General features: G+C 42.1%; 2 protein-coding genes and 1 long non-coding RNA gene across 4 annotated transcripts in view; 2 read left to right on the top strand and 1 right to left on the bottom strand.

Moving 5' to 3' along the window:
• LOC129709478 (uncharacterized protein KIAA1671-like) overlaps positions 1-3,827 on the top strand; it is a 78,993-nt gene extending 75,166 nt beyond the window's left edge. For both annotated transcript variants that reach the window (XM_055655898.1, XM_055655899.1), the window contains one exon: positions 961-3,827. In XM_055655898.1, the coding sequence (XP_055511873.1) occupies positions 961-968 (8 nt within the window). In that variant the 3' untranslated portion in view covers positions 969-3,827. The remainder of the gene's footprint in view (positions 1-960) is intronic.
• Positions 3,828-9,859: 6,032 nt separating this feature from the next.
• On the bottom strand, positions 9,860-11,969 carry LOC129709476 (uncharacterized). The gene is made up of 3 exons (XR_008725513.1): positions 11,707-11,969; positions 10,694-10,856; positions 9,860-9,945 (listed from the first exon to the last, which is right to left on the bottom strand). It is a non-coding gene; the product is annotated as an uncharacterized LOC129709476 (long non-coding RNA).
• Positions 11,970-12,142: 173 nt separating this feature from the next.
• crybb3 (crystallin, beta B3) lies at positions 12,143-19,815 on the top strand. Its single transcript, XM_055655889.1, has 6 exons — positions 12,143-12,367; positions 13,059-13,141; positions 15,336-15,454; positions 16,225-16,357; positions 17,756-17,898; positions 19,488-19,815. The coding sequence occupies exons 2-6, from the start codon at positions 13,067-13,069 to the stop codon at positions 19,663-19,665; spliced, it is 648 nt and encodes a 215-aa protein (XP_055511864.1). The 5' UTR covers positions 12,143-12,367; positions 13,059-13,066; the 3' UTR covers positions 19,666-19,815.
• The last annotated feature ends 1,213 nt before the right edge of the window (positions 19,816-21,028 follow it).

Here is a 21,028-nt window from a genome sequence, read left to right as displayed (position 1 = left end):
CAGATTTATAACATTCAACAATCAATTACATCTCAGCAAAGTCAGGAGAGAGGTAGCAGCACTACCAAAGTCTGAAGACAACAGTAGGGCAAACAGAACTGAACTGTCGTGGGGTTTGTTGGAGGGAGAGAACAACTATATCAATGTTTAATCTGGTGAAGTTGTATGGCCTTGTTAGTCTGATTTGGCATCAGATTTGCACTTTATTGCTCTGCATTAATTAGAATGAATTTACAGGAATAACTTTCTATTGTACTGATGCCAATTTCTTCCCATAACAAGTCACCAGTCATTTTTTACATGGAGTTAAATCAGTTTCAACTATGGGCAGGGAAGAATAGATTATCAATGGAGCGGATTCAGGATTTATTTATTTTTTAATCCAACCCTATACATACTTAGAGGGGTGACCTCAATCATCTCCAATTGTTGATCGTCACACTAAGTTGCTGATAACTGATGGCTAACTCAAGTGTCCAGCATCCCTGTGCAAATAAGCAGAGTATTCTGCAAATTTGTTGAATTAGCCCCAATGACTGAAACGTTCTCAAATAAATAATTAATGTGTGAAATGGCAGAACCGAGGGCCATCTGAGACACAAAATATATTGTTGGGAGAAATATACAAAGATCATATGACAAGATCATAATTAGGTTCCCCTGTGGAGATCTGCTGCTTCCGTCATTAGATCCTGATCTTAAAGTAGGTATCTTGCTTCTAACTGGGAGTATTTTCTGTCGTACACAAGAGGGGGCACGGGCAATAGGTGTCTTTGTGTTGGCAGCCATGAGACTGGAGGCCTAGGTTGTGTGGTGAATGTGAGTTATGCCCAGTTGCCAGTTACAGGAGCAATAAGTGTCAATTTGTGGAAACATTGTGGAATTGAGGGAAATTGGAATGTCTCAACTGAGCAAGTTTTCTTTCTAATACCAAAATATCTGGTTTATTTTGTTTTTCAGACCAATGAATGAATAATCCAAACAGAACAATGAGTCCGATACAAGCCTTAACTGTCCACCATCTTTAGAAGAAACAAACCTTGTGCTGCTCCTGTTGCTTCCTGCCTCGCTGCCTGCATGGTGCCTTCCCATAGTACTTTGTGAATAAGGCTGCTTAAAGTTCATACATGAATCCGAATAATGCTCTATTTTGTCAGATACTAGGGTTCATTGCCTGGAACTCTTCAGAAATGTCACTTTAAAACAAATGATAAATAAAGACCAATCTAATGACTGTGATGAGCTTGGTTGCTCTCCACAGTGCTGTGGTAATGCCAGGGGTTGTATCTGTGGAAGTCTGAATGGAAGAGGAGGTGATCCAGGACATTCTGTTGCATGTGGTCACTCTCGCCAGTTTACACAGACAACTGTTCCAGAAAATTCTTGAATAGTGCTCTAATGCAAAAAGCAGATGAGCCAAACTTAATGGGATTCACCGCCACCTGACCAGGACCTTCTTACATGGTTTTTGCTGTTTGAGGACCACTGAAGCTTTGGTGCTAGTGTTAACGAGACAAAAAAAAGTTCTAAAAATCAATTCCTTTTTTAAACTTGTCAGCATCACCTTTCTTAATGATGCAATTTCACAATAATCTGGTGGGCTACCTTTACCATGTGTTAATATATCACTCGTACCCATTGGGTATCCTGTATGTAGCATTACATTTGCGTTTTGGGGAATTAAGTATTAAACCAACAATCGCCATCCCCTCCCACCAAGGAATTGATTTTTACCACTTTGGTTTTTATTCACTCCCTCTGAACTCTTGTAACGAAGATCTCGACAGTGTGTGTGTTTTCTGTTTTTATAACATGTAAACAGATGATGAAAATGTTTATCACCATGACAGGAATGGAAGTGTGACTGACTCGTTACGTCAGGCTGTCTGGTTAGCTGTAGAACAATTTTTACAAGATTCTTATGTCCTTGGCAAAAATCGATTTTTGCCTGATTTAAGCACTCACCAATGTTCATCAATTTCTGAAATATCTGCCAACCTGCCAGGTAGGCAAATGCCTTGTTCAAGAATTGAGCTTCTGTTCAATATATAGTGAATTATTACTTATTTTTATTATTCCTTCAGATGCAGGAAGAAAAGCAATAACCTGTTAAAACAGTAACTGTGCAAAACGCAATGTAAATATTTGTTGGTTTTGTGTTGCCTTTGTAAATGAGTAGTAAAAGTGGGGCAAGAAAGTGAATGGCTTGACACTCAACAGTGTGGCTAATAGCCCCTTGCCCCGCGCTTCCCGCAGTAAACAGCAAATACCTTCAAGGCATTAGGTTAATATCTAGGTACCAGGGATACCAGGTAATGACTGAAAAATGTCACCAGTCTTCATTGGAAAAATAGTGCTGCAGACCATACAAACTTCAACCTTTGCCTCCCTACTCGTGGCATATAATTGCATACATTTTTCTCTTCTTTGGAAAGATAAAGAAAATATAAAATTTAAGATTAACGCAAGTAGTGCTAGAATGATCAAAGGTGTTATTAATGAGTCTGGGGATACCATTGCAATGCAATCATAGCCAACAGAGGGGGGAGGATGAGAATGTGCCCTGGGTGCAGATGCAAATGCTGTCTTTGTCCACTGCCTTTTCTTTCCCTGTGGGTTTGCAACATGCCACGGCATTTATTGGATTGTACAGTTAAATACATATTTAACAGGTATGAGGGATTCCCTTTTGTTCATTTCATAGTTAGACATTTCAAGGAACTTGCCATTGTATGTGAGGAATAAAATCTTTGGTAAGAAGAAAGTAGTTGTTCCAGTGTGGAAGGGGCACCAGACTACTGGAATATGCTTCCAGTTGACCAAGGCAAACTTTAAGTTAGCTTTCACCGTAACTGGTTCTGAGCTCCCATGGGTCTTGTACCAAGTGTTTACATTCCCACTCTTCTCAAAGGACTCTCTGGTTTACTCCTTTATCATGTCTATGATTGAGATCTGGGTTTTGTTTCTCAATGTTCAGAGAATGCACTGAAATGAGACTGAACTCCTAAGAGGAAGTCTGGATGTTGTATATTTTTTATGGTGAAACATTCAGAATAAAGTTTTACAGACTGTGAATTGCTGTGATTTTAACATTTAGTTTCTATAACTTTTTATACACATTCTAGTCCTTTGAAAGGAGCAAACCAGGAGATGAAATCTAACAAATAAGGAAGGCTAACTTGGTACATTTTCTGATCCTTAGCAATCTGACTAGATATAGAAAATCATGATTTCTATTTTTACCACTCAATAGAGGCCCTGACGTCTTTTGGTTAAAAGGGAACCTTAAAAACAAATGATGTCATTGTCACATTGCAGTTATCAATCCTTATCCAACAAATTCCATTGAATTGAAGGCACATTGGTTTGAAATGTTGCCTCATGTTCCCAAGATCTATAGTGATAACTAGACATGCATGTGTTCCTTCCTGTTTAAATTATTATGCTTTTAATGTTGTTTCTTTTCAAAGTGATTTGAATGCAACACAAATTGATTTACCGAGACCCAGCACAGAAACTGTCTATTTATTCTAAGCTGCAAAGATTTACACATAATTGGAAGCATTTCCAGTAGAGTTTTAATTTCCAGCAATTCCTTTCTAGATTGACCTTCAACTAATCACTGCAAGACTCGGCAGTCTCTCTAAGCCTTTATTCTGAATGTACGTTCTGAGAATTATAACAAAGTATATGGTATTTTGTATTTTGAAAGAATGATCATGGTGAATGCGATATTTGTAATTACTAAAGTTTCTTTTTTATGTATTTTAGTTTTACAATCTGATCAATTCATGGTGTATAAATGAGTCCTTTGTTATGTTTAAGAAGTGTACAGTTCCTTTACTCATACCAGCAAACCCTCTGTTTCCACACATTCCACACCTCAGTGTTAAGGACGGTATTTGGATTCAAATTGACCCTTTTTCTTCAAAGCTTCATATTTAATTTAAACTATTGGCGTAAAGATTCATAGCGGCACATCTGCTTGGTCGAAATTAGATGCAAAAGGACTAACTAATGCACCTCTGCTTTTTTAGCTGCCTGCCTGGAGTATATATGTCGGCTGAATTATGCGGGAGAAAAAAGTTGGGTTGTTTATAACAGTGGAGTTGTTCAGTGCCAGTCCTTTCCAATATTATCTGAGGAGGCCGGCTGTAACTGGACTCTCACATACATTACTGAACCTTTGTCTGGGCCTCTCCTGACTGAAAGGATGGTCAATGTGCTGCCAGACTTTACCAATGCTGATCTCACACTGGCCTCTTGAAGATGTACATAACTCTGGGTGCATATTTCTCATCTTCCTGTGGAGAACTTTAATGATTCATTTGGTCGTATTGCTCTGTGGCGGCAATGGAAATCATTATCTTTAATGGAGGAAGTTCTCCATTATAAATCAGCAATAGTAAAATGAAGCATTAATAGAACTAAAGTTTCTAAGCAGATCTCCTCTACACACTTTGCAATGCTAACATTATGTGGCAGCAGCATTATCATTGTTTTAAAATGCATTTTAGGGGCTGACTTGATGAAATGGGTATCCAGTGATACCTGCCACAGAAACTCCAGAATTATTTATTGAGGAGTATTTCCTTCACCTGTTTGAGCCAATTGCTTTGAAGGACTGGTTTACCGTTCAAACTGATTCAGGCCAGTGGGTGGCGGGGGAGGGGGAGGGGGGCAATGCTCAGCCTAAGAATTGGACATTTTCACCGCAACTAAAGAAAATCTGCATCTCATTGAAATTAATTAACAGACTCAAACAAGCAGGTATTTTAGAGTTTGGCAGAACACACATTCTCCTTTATCTCTTTCTGGAATATGGAGAAAGCCAGGGAACTGAGAATGTCTGAAAACAAGAATGGCGATGGTGACATGAAAATACAATTCAATTGATACTTTACCATTGTAGCATATAAGTGCTGCTGCCATATACCTCATCACATTCCACTGAGCAAACTTTTTAATTATCTTGGAAATATTCACACCTTAACTGGTGCACATACATACAATGTGAATGAAATGAAATGCCTTTATTTGTCATTGTAAGTACTGCATACAACAAAATTGTTATTGCCACTCCATTGGTGCATAATATACAATCATAAAAACACAGAACACAATTTAAAAACAGTGTTAAAAACTAGGTATCAAGATAGGTAAATAATCATTATTGTACATGGTGATAGTGAAGTACAAGGTGGGGAACAGCATGGAAGAGTGCAGCATGAATAATACTCAAGTGTTTTTTCATATTGAGTGTGAAGATTGCTTTGGGGAAGAAACTGTCTCTGAGTCTGGAGGTGTGTGTTTTGGCTGACCTGTAACGCCTGCCAGAGGGCAACAGTTCAAAAAGGTGGTGACCAGGCTGTGTGGAGTCTTTGATGATTTTAGTGGCTCTGCTGAGGTAGCGTGAGGTGGCAATATCCTCCAGAGAGGACAGTGGGCAGCCGGTGATTCTGCTGTTTTTACCACTCTCTGGAGCACTATCTTATCTGCAGCAGAGCAGCCTGCATTCCACACTGACATGCAGTATGTCAGTAGACGCTCAATGGTCGCCCGGTAGAAGGGCACCAGCAGCTTCTTCTTGGTGTTGTGCCTCCTGAGCACTCTCAGGAAGTGGAGTCTCTGTTGTGCTCTCTTGACGTTGCAGTGGTGTTGGCCGACCAGGAGAGGTCCTCGGATATGAGGGCTCCTAGGAATTTGAAAGTCTGCACCCTTTCCACACTTGCCCCATTTATGCAGAGCGGGGCGGATCTGCGTCCCGTTTCCTCCTGAAGTCCAGTATTAGTTTGTTTGTCTTTGTGGTGTTCAGTGTCAGGTTATTTACTGAACACCACTCTGACAGTCAAATTTAATATTTAATAATCGTGTTGGAAGGGTGGGCAGGTGTACAGTCATAGGTGTATAAGGTGTATAAACACCTCCATTGTGCCGGTGCCAAAACACTCCGCTGCGGCAAGCCTCAACGACTTCCGCCCAGTTGCACTTACTCCCATCATCACCAAGTGCTTCGAGAGGTTGGTCCTGGCACACCTCAAAGGCTGCCTACCCCTCACATTGGATCCCTATCAGTTTGCCTACCGCAAGAACAGGAGTACGGAGAATGCCATCTCAAAGGCACTTCAATCCGCCCTCTCCCACCTCGACAAGAGAGACACTTACGTAAGAATGCTGTTCATTGATTACAGATCTAAACTGATCACCAAACTCGGTAACCTGGGCATCGACCCCTCCCTCTGCAACTGGAGTCTACCCCAGTCTGTTAGGTTAGACAAGCACACCTCTTCAGCCCTCACCCTGAACACTGGCTTTCCACAGGGCTGTGTGCTGAGCCCCCTCCTCTACTCCCTCTTCACCTATGACTGCACACCTGTACATGGTACTAACACCATCATCAAGTATGCAGATGATACAATGGTGATTGGCCTCATCATCAACAACAATGAGTCGGCCTATAGGGAGGAGGTCCAGCTCCTAGCAGCATGGTGCGCTGACAACAACCTGGCCCTTAACTCCAAGAAGACCAAGGAGCTCATTGTAGACTTCAGGAAGTCTAGGGGCGGCACGCACACCCCCATCCACATCAACGGGACGGAGGTGGAACGTGTTTCCAGCTTCAGGTTCCTGGGGGTCAACATCTCCGATTACCTCTCTTGGACCCACAATACCTCAACTCTGGTCAAGAAGGCTCACCAGCGTCTCTTCTTCCTGAGGAGACTGAAGAAGGTCCATCTGTCTTCTAAGATTCTGGTGAACTTCTACCGCTGCACCATCGAGAGCATCCTTACCAACTGTATCACAGTATGGTATGGCAACTGCTCTGTCTCCGACCGGAAAGCACTGCAGAGGGTGGTGAAAATTGCCCAATGCATCACCGGTTCCTCGCTCCCCTCCATTGAGTCTGTCCAAAGCAAGCGTTGTCTGTGAAGGGCGCTCAGCATCGCCAAGGACTGCTCTCACCCCAACCATGGACTGTTTACCCTCCTACCATCCAGGAGGCGCTACAGGTCTCTCCGTTGCCGGACCAGCAGGTCCAGGAACAGCTTCTTCCCTGCGGCTGTCACACTACTCGACAATGTACCTCGGTGCCTGCCAATCACCACCCCCCCCCCCCCCCCCCCCCCCCCCCCCCCCGACACTCCTCCCACAGGAAAAACACTATGACTGTATGCATGTAAATAGATTTATTTATTGAAATCATATTCTATGTCGCTCTTCCAGGGAGATGCTAACTGCATTTCGTTGTCTCTGTACTGTACACTGCCAATGACAAAGTTGAATCTGAATCTGAATCTGAATGAGTAAAGGAGTGGACTCAGCCCACAGCCTTGAGGTGCGCCAGTGCTTAGTGTGATGGAGGAGGAGATGTGGAGGCCGGTTTTAACTCTCTGTGGGCGGCTTATGAGGAAGTTTTTGATCTATGCGCAGATGGAGGGGGAGAGGCCTAGATCAAGCAGTTTGCTGATTAAAATGATAGTATTGAATGCTGAGCGATAATGAATAGCATCCTCGCGTGGCTTTCCCGGTGTTCCAAGTGGGTCAGCGCGGTGTGAGTTGCGATGGCGATGGCATCCTCAGTGGATCTGTTATCTCTGTAGGCAAACTGATGTGGGTCGAAGGAGGGAGGGAGTTCAACTGGTTTTGATGTGATGCAGGACTAGTTTCTCAAAGCACTTCCTAATCACTGGTGTAAGTGCAATCGGTCTATAGTCATTCAAGTCCTCGGGACTGGCTTTTTGGGAATAGGAATAGCACTGCGGGGTCAGGGACTAACGGGTGTAACCAGCTTTTGGTTATAATCATCACGCAGCAGGTCCGGACGGTGAAGTTAGAAGCGAGCAGCAGCTCCAATTCATCCATCTTGTGCCTGACAGATTGGGCGTTTGTGAGGAAGGTACTCGGAAGCAGAGGTTTGTGTGGTTGCTTCCCCAGCCTTGCCAGCAATCCTGACCGGCCGGCATCCTCTTTTCTGCTTCCTCTCTCTTCTCCGTCTATGTCGTCTGCTGGTCCAACTCACGGTGACTCCGGTGGTCTAGCGATGTCCTCTATGTTGTAAGCCCTCTTGAAAGTCACTTGTGAGTGTCACAATGTCGCAAACTTTATGAAGCAAATCTGTCATTATAAATACGACAGTTCTGTTCAGTAATAGCGAGATGAATAGTGCAGCTTTTCTGGTGCTGATTGGAGGCGGGTCATTTATGATGTTTTCACACTATTACCCCTGTTTAGTCATTACGTATTCGTTAATGCACGTGTGAGCCCAATATCCCAGAATATTTATATTTTCCTGAAGGAATTTTTTCCTCTTGCCTTTTTAATACATTGCTAGTACAACTAGAGTTATGGTATACATTGGTATCTCACTAATTGGGGATGATGTAACCAGAAAAATAGAATTTAAATGGGACATTCAAAATCAAGAATAGGAAATTGCTAATCTTGGACAGTGATAGGCAGCCTCTTCCTTTTTTGTTTAATGGTCTCTCCTAGATTTTTGCAGCCCTGCAGCTAATTACCTCCATTTCACATGAAAAACTATTCCCTTCTTCATTACAACCACAGTTTGAGTTAATTTTCAATATATTTATCCAAGCAGATCATGTCTCCGTAAAATATGAGACTGTAGCATTTCGATGTATATGTTCTCAAGCATCTGGGACTAGTAGAAGCATTCCGCATCATTCAAGGTTTTACAGAAGTATCAAGTGCTTTGTGGAATATCTCTATATTCAGTTGTATTCTTAAACTTAATGGATTAATTGGTTAAGAGTTAAATCATTGTATTTGGACAAAATACAAATGACAATGTATAACATAACTACTCACCAGGAAATCAAATGAGTGAGCAACATAACAAATCTGATCAAGATCAACCCAATCGATGGTCTGGGACGTAATGGTGAGAAATGCTGTTAAGGAGACCTGAATCTTTATTTTAATTTAGCGATACAGCGCAGAAGCAAGCCCTTTGGTTCACCGAGTCTGCACCGACCAGCGATCCTCACACACCAACACGACCCTACACACACTGGAGCAATTTTTACATTTATACCAAAGCCAATTAACCTACAAACCCTGGAGTCTTTGGAGTGTGGTAGGAAACCGAAGATCTCTGAGAAACCCCACACAGGTCACAGGGAGAACATACAAACTCCATACAGACATGCACCTTTGTCAGATTGAACCCAGGTCTTTGGCACTGCATCGCAGCAACTCTGCCACTATGCCAGGGCAAATGAGTGTCTTGGTGTAGTTAAAATACATATCGTAGAAGAATTCGAGATCAGTATTTGCATAACTGAGTTAATGCAGGTGGTTGTTTCAATGCAATTAGAAGGATGAGAGGGAATCTTATAGAAACATATAATACTTAAAGGATTGGACAGGCTAGATGCAGGATTTCACCCCCCGATGTTGGGGGAGTCCAGAATCAGGGGTCACGGTTTAAGAATAAGGGGTAGGCCATCTAGGAATGAGATGAGGAAAAAAATGTTCACCCAGAGAGTTGGGAAACGGTAGAATTCTCTGCCACAAAATACACTGGAGGCCAATTCACTGGATGCTCTCAAGTTAGATTTAGTTCTTAGGGCTAAAGGAATCAAGGGATATGGGGAAAACGCAGGATGAGGTGCTGATTTTAGATGATCAGCCATGATTATATTTAATGGTGGTGCTGACTCGAAGGGCCAAATGGCCAAATCCTGCACCTATTTTTCTATGTTTCTATGTCCTTTTTCCCCACCCTGCAGTGTGCTCTGCCTTTTCTGGGGTATGAACTGCAGATAAAGTTGGTCTTTGTTATCTCATTACATTGCCTTTCCACTCATGAGCATTGATCATCAAAACTGCAGACTTACCTCCTCCTCCAAGCTCCTGGTGCCAGCCACAGACCTCTATGTTAGATTCTCTTCATTGCTGCTGCTGGAAAGGGTCACCGAATACCTATCAGAAATGGGACGGGTTACTATGCCACTTGATTAGGAGATTAGGACACATTACCAACTCAGCTGCATAGTTAATTACTGAATAAAACCATTAGGAAATAGGAGAAATTGCCATTACATGTTTTGACAAGGATAATTTACTAGAGGCCGTTTGAGTGAAAATACATTGATACAATTTGCATTATATAGTACCTCAAATTGAAAGTTGAACAGTGCAAGTAAAGAATTTAAAGATGTAGTAACTAATACTGAAACAGGTTTGGGAATGGTATAATGGGTTTGGCACAAGAGAAAGCACTGCTTTCTAATGTAAGCCAAACAGTTTATCAGTCTGATGAAGTGCAAACTTCCAATTCACAGAGTGCTTGCTCTACTATAGTTTTTTGAATGCACAGCACATTAATCGTTTTGCTTATTTATGGAATGAGTGAGGAAAGCCATGCAATGTATTGGGCGACAATGGTATAACATTGAATGAAGCAAAGGTTTCCAGTTCCTGTTGGTGTGATTGATCTAATTCCATTTTAGGTATTTCTCAGTGGAGAGATGAGACAAAAATGATAAAATCTCTCCTGTGGTGATTCATTTACTGGTTCTTGATGCACGGGGTGACATTTATCTATTTCAACATCTATTTAAAAAAACATCTGTCTGCTTTCAACATAAATTAATCCACAGCACAAATCACAATAGTGAACAAGAAGAGAGCACATTAATTTGATTTAAGGTTGAACAAAAGGACCAACCTGTGTTTTAGTTCCCGTTCCAGTCATGTTGTACTTGAGAGTTCCTGCTCTCCCTATTCCTGGCAGCAGAATCTGAGAAAGGCACATGTGCTTACAACCTTGTTTCAAAGGATGTGGTCTAGAGAATCTCCCTGAAGTTTGTTCCATTCAGCTGCCTCAAGCTCTGTAAATACAGATAATGGTAAGAATAAAATCTGTATTCAATTTTTGTACGATTTAGTAATTAAAAAACTTCAGACTGAGCATCAACTGTTTTATATTTAAGAACATATATATATTATGAATGCAAGAGACTTGATTAGGGTGGGGAACAGATACGGAACATAATCCGCTGTCTCCTGTGAATGGTGTCATCTCATGATCATGAGATAATTATCCTGACACAAAGAGACACACCCATTTTTGATATGCTCACAAGAATGGCCTTACCTTTCAGCATCCAATTGTTTCCCAATTACTTCCAGAGATTCTCCACCTCTCATCCTATCATCGCTTTGCTTGGTTTAGGTAGATTTTAGCTTTCTGATGTCTCCTTGCCTGCTTCTGCTTTTCCCTGATTTCCAATCCCACTGTGTTCTCTCAGTCTCTCTCCCTATAATTATTGTCCAGCCCTTTAACTCTCACAGATCACTGCTCTATTCCAATGCTGACTGTGACCACTCTGCCGCTGTTTCCTCTCCTGATTGGCAGCAGAGCCTTCATTGCCCACATTCTAAACTCTGTAATCCCCACCACGAGAGTTCTCATCTTTCAATCGTCTCCTTTAAGATTCCCTTTAAAATTAAATAATTTGACCAAGCTTTGCCATTCGTTCTAATATTTCCTTCCGTGGCTTGCTATCAATTATGTTTTAATCTTATGAAAAATGCCAGGGTCTTAACATTAGAAGTGTTATAAAATGCTAATTTAATTTGTGTTTATAATTAAATTAGGGGAGGTGGCACGTTTAATTCCTACCCCTTTTTGATCTACATGTTGACATAACTTGTCCAGAAAGTACCGGTTCTTTTTACCTGCAGCCCAATATTTTGAAGTGGCCATTCACACACAAGGGCGTTTCCCCAGAGCTGGTCAGGGTGCCTTCTCAACCACCTGGCCACGTTTCTCATCTCCCTGGGGTTGTCTCTGAACTCCAGCCCGGGGGGGAATATCTGCTGCAGTCTCCGGCTGTGTACAGCCACCTCTCCGGTGCCCAGCTCCCTGACATATGCATGCATGGCCAATCACCCACAACAGCCTCCCCGCTCTCGGCTCGCGTTTATCCCCATTGCATTGTTACCAGTTGGATGCTCTCTGATATTTTGAATCGATTATCCCCTCATTAAGTCTGTCAAGGAGCATTAATGAAAGCGGCCGCTGCGTCCAAATGAAAGTGTCGATGGCAGCAGTCTGGGGCACTGTTGCCTTCTGGCACACACACGGCGGTGCTGGTTTAAAACTGCTGATGAGGGTCTGCGTTTCTAATCTGTGCAAATCACCAGGCGGGTTGGAGATCGGCGGGGCCGGAGTTTGTGGTCTCCCTCTGTGCGCTGAACAATCAGATCCGATGATGTTGGCTGGATTCCGCTGCGGGGAATTGGAATCCGCTATCGCTCCGGGCGCTTAAATAGGCGGCGGGCGAGCAGCAGCGAGCAATCCCTCGGCGGAGGAGACGGTCCCAGCTCGGTCCCCACGGTACGGGCAGCCGCTCTCCGTCTCTCGCCGGCCGCTCGCTCTGTGAAACCTCCTCGCCCGCGGTATCCACCATTCACAACCTCACTGAGCAAAAATACATTTTATACTGCAATAGAAAGGAAATGCAGACGCTGGTTTATGTCACAGATAGTCACAAAGTGCTGTAGTAACTCAGCGGGTCAGGCAGCATCTCTGGAGAACATGGAAAGGTGTTAGTTAAATTGGCTTACAACTGTATTTGGCTACTTCAGAATTTAATTGGTTCCATTCTCATTATTACAACGATTTTTTGGTGAAGTTCCAGTTGAAGATTTTTAGCTTGGACCAGATGAATAATCCAAAACTCAGCCCATTCGACCCTTCACCTCAGTAGCTATCCCCTGCTCGCTCACAGTAATTCGGGGTGCCATCATTCGCATCTTATTTTGATACATTTCTCCCCGAGTGTTGCAGATTAAATGCCCACTCCTGCCGCTGTCCCTGAGGCAGTGAGCTGCCCATTTTGCTAGCTGGGGGGGTGGGGGGCAACAGAAAGGTCATGCTCTCTCAGTCTGGGTATGGGGTGACGGGCCGAAGCGAAGCGACATCTCCTGATGCTTGTGTGAGACCAACCCCAGCGGGAGCTGTGATCCGCTGCCTCGTATAACGACGGGGAGCTGCCCACTTGTAACTGGTGTCATTGCATTTTAAGGTGATCAGATGGCGGAGCTACAGAGCGAACCCGAGCAGCAAGCGACCGGGAAAGGCAAGGGCGCACCCGACGCTAATTACAAGGTACCCAACATTGATCTTACAGCGGGTTTACTAACCCCCTTGTTTTATTCCTATTGCAGCTTTTGCACCATTGTCCTGCTTTTTTGTTGTTGCATTGTCTTCTTTCTGTTTAGAAATGTTACGTGTAGGTTATGTACTTGTGAGTATATGTCTGTGACGTTGCTGCAAACAAGATTTTCATTGCACCTGTACCTACCTCACCGTCCTCGTGCACATGACAATAAAACCAACTCAACTTCACTGTTGGGCAATAAAAATGTTTACTCAGATGCTAAGTTTCACTGCTTGAAATTAGAACTGTTTTTGAAAATGTCAAATGTAAAGGTAAATTTTAAAACATTTCTCAATCCCTTAGCCCAATCTTTCAACGCATACCTTCTATTTTGGTGTCTGATCTGACGTCAAATGAACGCATTCTGAGGTACATTCCTATTAATTGCATTGCCTCCAATTTGATTGGTTGACCAATCCTGCACACTAACCTTAACTGTACAGATATTCTCATTGTCATGTTTACAGATTGCAATTTTAGAAAGCTTATAGACTAGTTAGTGCATTGTTCTTATTGTCACATGTACTGAGATAATGACAAACTTTTGTTTGCATGCTATCCAGTCAAATCATATCATACATCAAGGTCGTGCAAGAGAGTAGGAGAAGCAGATGCAGTATATAGTGAATATATATATAGGTACATAGGCTGTATATAGAAACAGAAAGTGTAGCTAAAAAAATCCAAGGTCGGTAAAATTAGATAGATTGGGAAAACATCCTTAGTATATGAGAGGGCCATTCAAGTCTGGTGGTATGTACTGTCATGCTTTTATGGTTCTGACATAATGATGTCCCATATCACAGGATGAGGAGGTGGCCAAGTGCCAATGTAAATAAATGGTTGCGAGTCATTTGATGCCTTGCTCCATCTCTGCATTCAGTAAGATCGTATCTCCAGTCTATGCTCATCCAATCCCCTTGTTTCCCAATTTATACAAAAACCTATCCATATTTCTTCGGTGATCTCAACCTCCAAGCTTCCACAATCCGGAGAATAATTAATTTTGGTTTCCAACCCATCAATTCCATCGTTTCGTTAAGCTCTTTAACATTTAAAAAAAAAATCTGATTAATTCCATGAAACCACTCGCTCTTGTCCCTTAACAGCTTTGGTCAACTAATATCTGCGAGTCTCCGTTACAATTAACATTGACTTTATGTTTACTTACAGAGGATATCTGGCAATATCCCTTTGCAATTTAATGCTTTCATCTAAACTGCTTATAAAGTCACATCTCTGTGTTATCAGAAAACTTAAGTAATATCTTTCTGTTGTTATAAATATGATGAATATTTGCAGCCCCAAACCAGATCATTAGAGACACTAAGTCAAAAGCAGCCGAATTGAAAACCTGGTCATTATCCTAACATGCTCAACTAAATGACCATGTGAATGGTCCCTTCAAAATGCTGAATTAGAATGGGAGGAGATGATGTGTTTGGCGGTCAAGAAATTGAAGAAATTGTAAAGGAGAATCCATTGAATGAGGAGGCTGGTAGGTAGAAGGCAAGGGCTTCTACCCTATCTATGCAATGGCTGGAAAGAGAGGGGGTGAGAACAGAGGGGAGGGAAGTATGAGATAGTTGAGGGCTCTGTCAACGGTAATAAGAGGAGATGCCAAGGTTAAAGCAAAACAAAGACAACTCTGGCACCTGTGTGGAAAGTGTTCTTGTCAGATGAAGGAATGGGAGAGATGAGAAAGAGATGGAGGAACTGGGAGAGATGAGAAAGAGATGAGAGATGACAAAGCCTGCGGACTTGTAATGAATGTTGGTCTGTCACCCAAAAGCAAGAAATCCAGATAGGGAAGGCAAGAGTCAGAGATGGACTGTGTGAATTGAGAGCAGGATGGATGAAAAATATCGGCAACAGTATTAAATATTTGTGGTTTCTGCATGAGTGAGGGAAGTGGCACCAATGCAGTAATTAACGTCATGGAAAACATGGGCGCTGAGTAAAGCTGAAACAAAGACTATTCTTCACATCCAGCATTCCATGCGTCAGTCAATTCCTCATTTTCATTTACAATCACCCTTGATACCCCAGCTAAACCTATGCAAGACTTACAGGCTAGGTAAGAAAATCCAGGCTATTACCCAATAAGTTTCATTAATCTATTTTGCATTAATATTTCTCAAGCTCACAATTTATGAGCTTGAAAATTTCCAGGGACGCAAGTCTGAGCTTACAGGAGAATGTATGAACTTGGCAGATAAAGGATTTGAAAAAGTTGGATCAATTCATGTGGAAAGTGGTCCGTAAGTAAAACCATTTATATAGATGTGTAAAGAATAGCCCATGATTAGGTTGAAGGGATGTAAGAAGCAGCTCATGGCTTTGAAGGTTAAAAATATTTGTTTTTGGTCAAGCATTCTTCATGTTATGATTTCTGCTTTTAGATTTTTCTTAATTCGTTCAATTTGAAGCAATTATTAATCTTGTAACTAAATTAACAAGGTTTGCTTTCTGAACCAAGCAAGGATGGAATAGCTCTTTGCCAAATTCTTAAACTAAAAAGAGTTGGAGAGATTGCACAATGGCCATGCAGTAGGCAGATCACGGGGGTTTGTGATGATGTAATGGGAGTCGGATTATGTAACTGAGTTAATTAGGAAAGTCCCATGCTCAAAGTTAACCACATTTTTTTTATTGGTGATTTGTGTTGCAAGGTATCTTTCTTCTAATTGTCAAATGTATACTGCTTGATTATAGTATCTTCCTTAATGACCTTGGTCAATGAATTTGCTTGGTTCAATAGACTGGCTGGGGTTGTCAATGACCCCCCGGCAAAGCTTAGCAGTTGCAAGACATGAGCAAAACTTTCTTCAAAGTTAGTTATGGCCCGTGTTTATTAAATACACAACTTCTGTTTGATAAAGGTGTTATAGCTTGGTTGCTGAAACAACAGATGGAGGTTTACCTATAAGATCTTCTCAATAAAACTGTATCTACTCGGGTTAAGGTGTGAATGTCTATTATCTTGAGTTATGTCGTGTTGTGATTAGCCATTATTGATTTTTGTTCTCAGATGGGTAGGTTTTGAACGACAGAAGTTCGGTGGCGAGCAGTTTGTTTTGGAGAAGGGAGAATATCCGCGATGGGATACCTGGTCCAACAGCCACAGTAGTGACAGGTTGCTGTCACTTCGACCACTCCACGTCGTGAGTACCTTATTTATTTCTCATGTATCCACATCTGAGAGAGAAGTAGTTACCAGACAAAGGAAAAGAAAATTGTTGAGCAAGAACAAACCACATAATGGGGAACACAAGTCATAGAAGTGCAAAATGGAGCTCAGTCTGTGAGAAATGCAGGCACAGAATACAGTGAGAGATGGACACAGTGAGTAAGCAAATTCAGTCAGAGAAAGAGAGAACTAATAATATGGCACATAGGCACCAACATTTTAGAAAACTGAAGCTGAAAGAGTCTGTTGGGATAGCGAAATAAAGATCATGATGGGGAGAGACATTTAATGTAAATAAAAATATGTTCAGACAGTACAAGACTGGTCACACATGATTTAAAAAAAACACAAGTGAATGCTCTACAAGCCACACATTTAAATTATTTCTCTCTCACACACACACACACACACACACACACACACACACACACACACACACACACACACACACACACACACACACACACACACACACACACACACACACACACACACACACACACACACACACACACACACACACACACACACACACACACACACCACAATGCAATAATGCCTCGCTCATGGAGTATCCTGTTGCATCAGTGTATGACTAATAGAAAATAGCAATTTGTAACACATTCCGAATCGCAGGGCAAAATCTAAATGTACTGTGGATGAATGTGCACAAACTAGGGTACAATTTCAAAAATGGTCAGTGCATACCAACAGATGCCCTAGTTCATGAACAAAAAGCTCATTTTCCCTGATGTTTCTCTTTTTATGCAGAGGAAAACTGCCCAAATAATCCATTGCTCTTGTCCTCATCAGATCCTAATTGGGAGAAGGAACACCAGTATGGTGTATTTAAGCACCTCCATCCCACCCATAAATCTCTTTACATCGTAAACTAGCCTATTTCTGCATAGAGCCCCGGAAACAGGCCCTTTGGTCCACCTTGTCCATGCTGACCAAATTGGCATACTGAGCTAATGTCATCAGCCCACATTTGGCCCATAGCCCTCTAAACCTTTCTTATCCATATATCTGCCTAAATGCCTTGTAAAGGTCATAATGGTAACCACTTCTATAGCTTCCTCTGGCAGCTCATTCCACATACAGACAACCATATATTTTGTTGTACTTGGGGCCATGCTTAAGAATTGTAGTGGAATTATTATTACCAGACTGCTCAACTCTGGCCCAGCTAATGATTGTAACTTTATTTCAGGAGTGGGCCTTGCACCATCCAGGCATGATTGGCTCCTGCAGTCAAACACCATGCAGTTTGGAACTGCATGTTAGAAAATTGAGAGCAACATCAATAACGTATTACAAGCCAGTTGACAACATTACGTTACTCCATGCTCTTTCTTTTACTTTCTTTTAGGATGGCGATGGGCACAAGATCAGCCTCTTTGAAAATGCTGGCTATCATGGAAGGAAAATGGAGATTGTAGAAGATGATGTTCCCAGCCTGTGGGCTCATGGATTCCAGAACAGGGTAGCCAGCATCAAAGCTGCCAATGGAACGTAAGGCAGCCTTGGTCCATTTAGAAATTTCCTTCCACATTCTCATTTATCTTATTGATACAGCACAGGGGTCAATTTGACAGTTTCTTGCTGCATATCTCAAAAGAATGGTGTGTAGCCCACCGCTCTAAAATTACCCCTAACATTCCCACATCTAAATGCACAACTAGAAACATGCTCTAGAATTATAAATTATAATAGACAGCTATAAATATGGAAAGGATGGTAACTTTGGAAACAAATAATATCCTGGATCAAACTAAACAAGTATGGAAGAAGTGTTTAAAACAAAAGTGAGGCATCGTTGGGTAACAAATGCGTCAGCGCCTCTCCCAATATTGCTCACAGTCCTGGATGAGACAATGAAATAGACAAGGAGCATTGACTGTGTAGATCACAGAAAGTGTTGTTAGGAGGATGGATGGAAATCAATCAGTCAGGGTGGCTGACCTAGAGGAAAATCTGCTGGTGGCCCATTTGTTCCCCAGAATTTATTTTCAGTTGGTCCATTAACAGATCGTGTACAGTAGGCTTGCTAAATATGTAAAATTATGTCCTGTGCCCACTGTTGCAATTATTGAGAAATAAAATAGATGTCCATCCCACTTTGTGTTCCTAAAGATGAATTTGGGGATGAACGAGTATTCCTGCAGTCCTCTAGTGATTGTTTTCTTGCAATACCCACCCATCTCCCAAGTCATAGTCTTACAGTGTGGAAACAGGCCCTTCGACACAACATGCCCATCTACACTAGTCCTAGCTGCCTGCATTTGGCCCATATCCATCTAAACCTGTCTACCCATGTACCTGTCCAAATGTTCCTTAAATGTTGCAATAGTACCTGCCTCAACTACCTCCTCCGGCAACCCGTTTCCATAAACCTTCCACCCTTCATGTGAAAAAGATGCCCCTCGGGTTCCTATTAAATCTTTCACCCCTCACCTTAAACCTATGTCCTCTGGTTCTCGATTCCCATACTCTGGGAAAGAGACCCGATCTATTCCTCTCTAGGAATCCAGGAATTACGCCTCCACCTCTGCGCAGTGCTGCGAGCAGGCCAAGAGCATTTGCACAACGTTTTATTGGTTGCAGAATTATTGGTGTTTGGAAAATAACTGCGAAACTATCCATTGGAAACTCACTTCCATCGGCCCTTGCCAGTGGCCTGATTATGTACAGATGTGGCCACATGTGCGCTTGAACAATCTTAATCTGCAGATTGCACATTTGACATTCATAGCTCACTAAATAAAACATTAACAAAACAAACATATTAATTTGCACTTTCTAAATACCACACTAGGTGGCTGTCCATTCAATGCCCAATCTGCAATTGTCTGCCAAAGTCAGCGGAGGAAATGAAAACCAGCTTGAGAAAAGTACACATGGATTGTAGATATAGATTTTTTCAAAAATCTTAGTGATGTTTTTAACTGCTTCCAACCAGAAAAGGAGGATGGGTGCCGACAGGGGTCTGGAATGAGATATCACAGGATCTCATGTAACAATTATAATGGGTGTTTATAATGAATGTTATCCCAAATATTCAGAAAAAGGTAGAATAAATATTGTGTTCTCTGATCCGACAGGTGGGTTGGGTACCAGTACCCAGGTTACAGAGGGCAGCAGTACATCTTTGAAAAGGCAGACTACAAGCATTGGAATGAATGGGATTCTAATCAGCCGCTGATTCAATCCATCCGTCGCATCAGAGATATGCAGTGGCACAAACGGGGCTGCTTCCAGGTCACACCCCCAAGCAGCTGAAGGAGACATGAACAGGATCTGAGGCAGGAGGTCAAGGCAAGGATTCATGCAAAGAGGAGGAGGATGAAATAGAATAGGATCCTACCTGCAAGCATGCTGTCTTTCAATCCTGGAAAAATAACATGACTGAAAATAAAATGGTGACTGGCAGGAATCGTTTCATGCATATTTCTTTTCCTCTTTAATAAAAAAAGTAAAAGTTAACTAACCCTTGACTAGAAAGGTGAAAATATTAGCCAAATTCCTGCTCTGATCACTATCCTTTGAACCTGACTATGAAGTATATGTATGTGGTCAGGCTGGTAATAATTCTCCTTTAAAATGGGTCACAGATCAAGACCTCTATTGTTGGGTTCTGGGTATTATTGCCTGTTGTTAGTCCTCGGGAAGCTAGCAGTGAGCTGACATCTTGAACACTGCAGTTCATTTGAGCATTAAAGCAAGTGACACACTTCACAGGCCATTGAGTCAATCAAAAGGAGTCACATCAGAGGTGATCGTGTGGACAAGACATTCAAGGGCAGCCGATGGGCAATATACTGGACCTCTTTTCATTGAGCTTTCAGTAGAGCAGATGCATAACTTCAACTCTATATTTTAATCGTCATGAAAAAAATTCCATTGGCACATTTTATGAACTGTAAGTTTAGCCTTATAACCACAATAGAATCTCAAATGAAGGTACAAATTATTCCTAAACACCGCAAACACCTGGCTGTAAAGCAAGTGCCAAAGTCTTGAAAATCCCTTATTTCAAAAGACATTTGATAGCATGCAAATAGATGAACAGAGTTTCACACTGATAAATGTGAGATAAACATATCTCATAATAGGGGGAAACAAATCCTCCCTTGACTGTGAACAATAAAATGTTCCAAAGAAAATACCTGACCTTGAACCCACAAAGTTCATAGTGCCGGAAGTGATCTGAATGAAATGAAAAGCCAACACAATGGTTTTGGTCATTTAACAATCTACATTTTATAACCACCAGCTGGTTGGACAAAGGCCAGAGATGAACAGACAGGTGCGAGACAAAATAATTGAAAAGTTACGAATTGTGAAGCTGGAGGAAGGAATGTAGGTGGAAGGGGAAGGGGAGAAATAGGTGGGAGTCCAGATGGACCATGGGGAGAAGAAACATGGGAGGTGGGGAAAGAAGGGGGAGGGTGGGGTGTATTGAGGTTATCTAAAATTGGAGAATTCAATGTTCATTGGAGTGGCGGAAATCCCAGGGGACACACGTCCCTCCTCTGTTTTGAGAGGTGGGGGACGATCCCCCGCCCCAATTTTTTGTAATGTGGATTTTAAAACCCAGTGAAATCTCCGCTTTCCGCGAGACAGTGGGGGTGGGACTGATGAT

The sequence above is a fragment of the Leucoraja erinacea genome, chromosome 25 (assembly GCF_028641065.1).
Source record: "Leucoraja erinacea ecotype New England chromosome 25, Leri_hhj_1, whole genome shotgun sequence".
Classification (NCBI taxonomy): domain Eukaryota; kingdom Metazoa; phylum Chordata; class Chondrichthyes; order Rajiformes; family Rajidae; genus Leucoraja; species Leucoraja erinaceus.
The sequence above is the reverse complement of the archived record's forward strand: the minus strand, read 5'-3'. Positions and strand labels throughout refer to the sequence as shown.

What these genes read in the sequence shown, in the direction of transcription:
- crybb3 (XM_055655889.1), top strand. Translation starts at nt 13,067, where the DNA reads ATGGCGGAGCTACAGAGCGAACCCGAGCAGCAAGCGACCGGGAAAGGC. An exon ending in CACCCGACGCTAATTACAAG is followed by an intron (nt 13,142 to 15,335) that starts GTACCCAACATT and finishes ATATTTCTCAAG; the next exon opens with CTCACAATTTATGAGCTTGA. An exon ending in ATCAAAGCTGCCAATGGAAC is followed by an intron (nt 17,899 to 19,487) that starts GTAAGGCAGCCT and finishes CTGATCCGACAG; the next exon opens with GTGGGTTGGGTACCAGTACC.